Source organism: Brienomyrus brachyistius, chromosome 17 (genome assembly GCF_023856365.1).
Source record: "Brienomyrus brachyistius isolate T26 chromosome 17, BBRACH_0.4, whole genome shotgun sequence".
Taxonomy (NCBI): domain Eukaryota; kingdom Metazoa; phylum Chordata; class Actinopteri; order Osteoglossiformes; family Mormyridae; genus Brienomyrus; species Brienomyrus brachyistius.
Genome location: NC_064549.1, coordinates 8046302 through 8053390, shown reverse-complemented (window position 1 = coordinate 8053390; position 7089 = coordinate 8046302). Strand labels below are relative to the sequence as shown.

The 7089-nt window shown below is 39.1% G+C and overlaps 1 protein-coding gene across 2 annotated transcripts in view; it reads right to left on the bottom strand.

The window, feature by feature from the left end:
- exoc3l2b (exocyst complex component 3-like 2b) overlaps window positions 1-7089 on the bottom strand; it is a 34204-nt gene continuing 27115 nt past the window's right edge. For both annotated transcript variants that reach the window (XM_048981696.1, XM_048981695.1), the window contains exons 10-14: window positions 6706-6841; window positions 6175-6297; window positions 5702-5857; window positions 3028-3149; window positions 1-1593 (exon numbers count right to left, since the gene is read on the bottom strand). In XM_048981696.1, coding sequence (XP_048837653.1) covers window positions 1314-1593; window positions 3028-3149; window positions 5702-5857; window positions 6175-6297; window positions 6706-6841 — 817 coding nt within the window. In that variant the 3' untranslated portion in view covers window positions 1-1313. The remainder of the gene's footprint in view (window positions 1594-3027; window positions 3150-5701; window positions 5858-6174; window positions 6298-6705; window positions 6842-7089) is intronic.

The following is a 7089-nucleotide window of genomic DNA, read 5'->3' as shown; positions in this document are numbered from 1 at the left end:
CAAATTCCTGTCTCATTTATTACACCAGCCATTTAAAACCAGGACAAAGGAATTTCACATTCTTTCACACATTCGGCTCCACTTTCATTGTACAATTTTTATACAATGGCTACAGATCAAAGTTATATTCTGAAGTGTATACAAAGACTCTCTTTACCCGCCATGCCCCCCAAAAAAGAGAAAGGATATTGTGTTTAGAAATAAAGTTTATAGAAGAATCAAGTCTTTAAATTGTATTTTTCATTATATACAAATATTTGGTTTATAAGAAATCATCTCATTTTTGGACTAAACAAAGTAATTCCATTTTATGCACCTCTCAATAAACATACCACTTAATGACATCTTGAACATAAAACAACAAATGTCCCTCTCCCAAAAAGTATGTAATGAGTTTAGGTATCATTTGACATTTTAATTATTTGTCCTTACACGAATAACCTGAAATAAATCATTTGTAAGTCATACACAGCTAAAAGTTTTTTTCATTACGACTTTTAATATAGTTTTCCGACACTGTTACCACTGATTTTATAATGCGTTGTAATTCAGATGGGAAAACCCCTGTACATTTTCATAAATCATTTCTTAGAGTCTGACTGTAATTTAAAAAGTCAGACTGAAAAGCAATAAATATGACAATAAAGACTTCCAGTTTGCATATAAATAGTTGTATTCTTGTTCCCATCCACCCATGAGTATAAGAATAATTTCTGGTTTTCAAAAGTTCATATTTACTATTATAACAAAAGCGAACACCAGTATGTAGCAATGCATCTAATCATTTAAAAGCAATTAAAAGATACATTACACTAATTAGTACCTTAATTAAGCCATTACCAAAAAAGTATTATATTGCAGCAGCACATAAATCATTGGTGTGATAACACAATTCATTATGTATTTAGGCAAATATTTTTCAGTGAATGGAAAATAGCATTTTGAATCCCTGATAAAAATTGACATTTCTAATTGAAGGCAGCACCTTATTCCATGCAAGAACTCAAACACAGTTTAAATATATTGTCTTAGTTGTGCCTGACTTATTGCCTTTGGTTTTTGGCAACTGAAAGGTGGCAGAAAATTGTCAAGTCTAAATGGCCTCATGACAGAAAACACGACAGGCCACATCCATTGATGTGCGAGAAGAAAACAATGCATATCTGTTATTATGTCAATGAAAGTGTTTATCTTTGGTGAAATACCTTAGAATATTCTGACGTTAATATAATCTTCAGCTGGTTTTCAGTTCAGTTTTTATATGATGTGTTGCATCCCAGAAAAAAATTGAGTTGCTGCTCTAGTGATTTCCGCTACAGCATCCCATCGTGTATGTCCCTCCTGGGGACCCTCTTACGTTGTGCTCGAAGACCAGAAAAGCAAGAGGATGCAGTAAGAGCAATCCGGCTCAGACCCACATTGACACAGTGCACCTCGGAAGTCACCGGAACCTCAGAAAAGAGAGCTCGGTCACGGGACAGCTGGGTGAGGCTATCACTGTTCTCGATATCCTTCACGATGTTCAAAATTTCTTGCCGCTCCGCCTGCCGCGTCATTCCGCGGATGTTCAAAATTGCAGATATGTGTTTTTTCCTGGAAAAGAAAAGACGAGATAAGAATAGATGTCTGAAACCTTTGAATAGATCAAATTTCTGTTCCAATGTACTTTGTTCAACCAAAATTGAAGAGTCAACCAAATGAAAAAAGTGTTTGTTAATCTTTCAGTTCCACATAAGCTTATTGTAAAATATATGAGCATAAAAATTCATAGAGAAGCTGCCTCACACTACATTAATGAGAGTATTAATATGGCACCAACTGGCCAGTGTGGGCACAAATTGTGGTGGAGGAATCAAGGAACAAACACTGTTCAACGGTGAACTCAAGTACAAGACAACAAGACAACAAGTACAAAACTAGAAAGAATTATCAGGGAGCTCTGTTTTGTCTCGGAAAATTGCTTAAACATCTGTCTGAGTTAGACTGGTCTGGTCAGCCTTTGATTCTGCATCTTGGCACCAGGTAGTCTCCTGTGGGCCAGCAGGAATGATTCTGGAGTAGCTTCCCGTCTGTGCCGACGGGGCTGCGTCTGCGAGTGGCTCTTAGCCAGTGAGCTAGGTCTTGGAAAAATAAACAAACACCCAAGAGCCATACTCTCAAAGTACCCCCTGCCCATCCTTTGCCTACCCAAGCTATGATTTCAGGCATTGTTTCATGATTCCTTTCCTCTTTCTCGAACTCTCATAAGTGATTTCTACACTACTTTGGAGCTAAGTAGTTATTCACAATTAAAATCAATCGTGCTAAGACAAAATTTAAGGATAATCTGAATTTTTTTTTGTGGATCTAGATTAAAATACGTACTAAAAAGTAATTATTAATGTAATTCATAATTATTAATGTAATTATTACATTAAGAAACTACAATGTGATTCGGGTTAGCAGTTGGAAGACAGGTGGGTGGAATAAGGTGAAATCCGCCAGAGAATCCTAAAGTGCTTTAGTTCACAAATAATCATCCATCCATCCATCCATCCATCCATCCATTCTCCAACTGTCAATCCTGGTCAGAGTTGTGGGTAATACTGAGTTGGATTTGGGCAATGCTTACGCATGGAAAAAGACAGAGTTATGTATGGCTTTACTGCAAATAATTTCCACCACAGGCTGCTTCCTTGGGTTAATATTGCCACAAAGGGACACTCAAGTTAGCGACTGGCATCCTCTGGTTAAAAACATCTCCAATGTGTCAGAGCTGAACAGGAAGTCAGTGTTTTTGCTTCTTCTTGAGTCAAGCCTTGAGATGGATAACTCCCCCTCTTTCATGTGTGTCGACAGTGGGTAAAAGGGTTTCCATTAATACCAGGAAATGCCAAGAAGTTGTTTGCTTTCTAAAATTCCCTCCCTGTTTATGGACAAGGGATGACTGTATTTTAAACTCTTGTTTTTTTTGGTACTGAGAGTTCATTTGGTTTATTGAAGCGGAATCCGTTTAACGGTCTACAGGCCTGGGAGAGGTCAGCTTACCGTATGTCTGGGAACTCCCTCACCAAGACTCCCACTTCCATCTGGATTGAGGGCGTGTCCTCCAGAAGAATGATCTCTGATAGGTGTGGGACTGCGGTGTCCAGCCATGAAGCACCAGACTCCTTTGAAGCCAAAACAGAAGCGCTGAATACAGGGATGAGATAACCGTTTCATCTCCAATAGAGGGAAGAAACAGTTACCGGATTCAGAATAAACCATGGTAAAATTCCGATGGTTAGTATTATTGTTTAATTTTTTTTTTACTATTAAAACCATGGTTGATTACTACACTTTGAAAAACACACGCTAAATACTGTACAACATCAGCCAAAGTTAGCAACAGTCTCCCAGACGCAGGTACATCTTGCAACGTGGGTTTGTTTTGCATCACTGAAAACATGGCGGAAGGCAGTGACAGCTCTCCAGAGGTTATTAATCTTAATGCACATTGGATACAGTTTTCATATGTTTACATCGGTTGTTGCCTAGGTTATTGTTATTTTTATGCAAATAAGAACTCTAAAGTGCTACTAATTTTATTAGTGGTTTTCAATATGAAACTTGGAACACATGCTGGGTTATTTGATCTTGGGTTATGCAGTTCAGCCATGATGCTGGGTTGTGGGGCAGCGTGGTGGTGCAGTGATTAGCACTGTTGTCTCACACCTTTAGGAACAAGGTTTGCGGCTCTGTGTGTGTAGAGTTTGCATGTTCTCACTCGTGTCTTCATAGGGTTTTCTCTGCATCCTTCAGTTTCCACCACAGCCCAAAAACATGCTAAGGTGAACTGGAGTTACCAAATTGCCCACAGGTGTGTAAGTGGGCCCTGTGATGGGTTGGGGTCCTACCCTGGGTTGTTCCCTGCCCTGCACCCATATCTTCAGGGAAAGGCTGCAGGCCCCCCAGAACCCGACAAGTAGGTGCAGAAAATGAATGGATGGATGGATGCTAAGGTGTTACAAATACCCAAGGCTGGATGGATGGATTAAATGTATCACTGGTACTCAGTTGTTCGTTTATGTCTTCTGTAATTATTAAATACACATTAACACCATCTTTAATGGATATATATCATTATGAAATATAATCATTTTACAAATACTAAATATTGTAAATATTTATTGCTGTTCACATAATTAAGTTTCAGAATGTGAATATCTAGCAAACCAGCAAACTTGGCTACTTCAGTGTCAAGCTGTCAGAGTTTATTCCTCAACTATCATCTGGTGACAATACATAACTCCTTTAACTCACAAATAACTAGCTAGCTCGCCAATGTTAATTAATGTAAGCTAGTTGACATCAGACAAAAGACATTCTAACTTTGGAAACTTAAAACTAGCAATATTATTGTGAATAGTATTTTACTATAATTATTATTATAACACAATTAAATAAAAGTTTGCCTTGTCACATCTACGCCATATTAGCCATTTGAAGGATGTTTGGATGTTCTCCAATGGTTCCAACGAAGATATTTTTGTATGTGATGCGTAAGAACATGGGTTCACATGGCAACAGAACTACAGAAACCCAAGTGTTGGGTCAAAAACATAACCCCACAGCTTGGTCAGGCCATTACTGCAAATGCCGGGTTAGGATGCAGGATACTGGGATGCATAATAGCCCAGCAAAATTATCCAGCAGGCTCAACCCCGCATTTGGGTAGAAAAAAATACCCCAGCATTTTTTGGAGTGCAGCATCGCTCTGGCAGGCCTCTGCCTTGTGCCTCCTGCTTCCATGCCCCCTGCACCTCCTTGCTGAATAAGAACTTGTTTAAAGTGAATAGTTCAGTCCAGTAGGTCTGTTAAGACACTGCTACCGTGTGAATTACTTGTGAATCTGGTCCAAAAAAAAAAAGATGACTGCAAAGTATGACTGGTGCTTTTGTGCAGTGTTACTGGATTTCCAGTGTGTGAATTTTTATAAAACATATTATCCATTGATATTCCATATATGTGTATCCATGACAGCTGATGTTTGGGGGAGGAGTTATCCAATTTCCTAAAAATAAAATTTCAAGCCAAACTAGTTTTACTACAACCTGTAATGTTAGTGCATTCTGATCACATCTGGGGAAAAAAATAACTAATCTTACAAAATCTGGCCTGCTGCTCGATCCACTGCCAAACACCCTCCCCGTCTGTTTTACTAATCTGTGACATTCTTGTAAATCTGGTCCTCAAGTTGGGAACCCCTATGTTACTGGGTCACTGTGAGCCACGAGGCTGTAGTGCGAGGGTTAAAAACCATCCTTTACTGAGAAAATATTACCCAGTTACTCTGTAGTTCTAATTTTCTTCCTCTAAATGCAGGCATAAAATGTCAGAATTCTAACCCCCCCTGTCTACAGTGGATTGATCCATGTCTCTTACTTAGTTTCAGTGTCCAACTGGTGCTTCAAAGCCCCAGGACGGGATGTTCCTCAGTAAACAAAGCCTTCCTGTTGTCCGCAGAGGTGACAAACGGATGTTTTAACTGGAACGGACGCTATGTTCAAGGGGTGGGGAGTGGGGGGTACAATTGTCTGCTGTCTTTTGCACACAGCCTGACCCCCTGAACCCTCAATCCACTTGTGTTTATTTCAGTGCTCACAGACCATAAGTAACAAACGTACTGACGGGCCGGGTCCTGCAAGACATTTGATTTGTCAGTTGTAATAGTATTACTGACCAGGTCCTTAAAGAGCACTTTGAGCTGTCTGCCTTCATCACGCAGTCTGCTGGCCATCTTCTTCCTCATTTTGAGCGATGTGCAGATGATCCTTCCTCTCATTATAGCACGCAGATATTCAATCAGGACCCTCCTGTGCACCTCAGTCACCAAAGTCTGCCGGAAATAGTCATGTCACAATTTCACTTTACGTAAAATTCTGATCTATAAAGCATAATAAACATGGCTATAATGTGTTATGCCTTTTTATAAATATTTCTAGCCATGATTACATGTGCTTTATGAATGCATTATAATATCTTATAAATGTGTTCATAGATCCTTACAGACATGGCATTCATGGAAAGTGTTATCAAAATATTATTGCAAGGAAACTTGTAAATATACTGTGACGATATTATATTCCAAGGCAAAGGTGCTGCCTGCTGTTACAGTCTTGGTAGCTGAGTTGATATGAGGATGAAATGGCATACCTGATAGGGAGGGCAATCCATTCGACGGAATTTCTTAAAATGTTCCTTGATGATAGATTCAATTGCTTCATAGTGATCTGTGTTATTCAGCCATTTCCTTTTCACCAGCTTGTCGAAGAAGGGCTTGTGTTGGGGGAATGGAAAATTATCTTTATATTGGGGATGAATTGAACCATTAAAGTGAGACCCTATTCATACCTATAGGATACTGATATACTTCTGGAAAAAATGGGCCAAAGCATAACATCGTGCAATTTGTATATTTTTGACAGAAATCAATTAACTTTCATGACAGTCATAACTGATGAGCGGTGAGCTTAAATGGAATTAATTTCTGCTCATGAGTATGACTGATAATGTAAATAATACACATAAATGCAAACAGAAACCTGGTAAAGGAATAAGTCACAGAAGGGTGTTACAGCCCCTCAGATCTGCAATTAACCTTAACTGCTGCAATGGAAATGTCAATCATTAGCGTTTAGCTGTAAGTGCTGTACATAAGTGGGCGAATGAGAGCATTCGTCTTACCCTAATGTTCTCGTACAGCCTGTCACTCAGCACCTTCAGTCCTTGGTTCACAATTTTGTCCAGTGACACATTAGCTCTCCGTGCTGAATCCTCACTTACGGCAGGCTCGCACTGCCTGCAGCGCTGGATGAAGTTCCTACAGAAACAAACTACTGAGCGTCCGCTGGCCCACCGTAATAGCTGATACGCAGTGTCACTTATGTTTCACATAACTAATAATAAGAATAATACATCTTACAAAATTAACAGTAGCAGTAATGTTGCATCACTGTTAACAACCTTTTCGGAAGATGTGATTTGCTGTAATTAACCTAGACCATTTATACAATTGCATTTCCTTAATAAATTTAACAGTTTTGAGAAAAACAGTTTGTTGGTATTGTC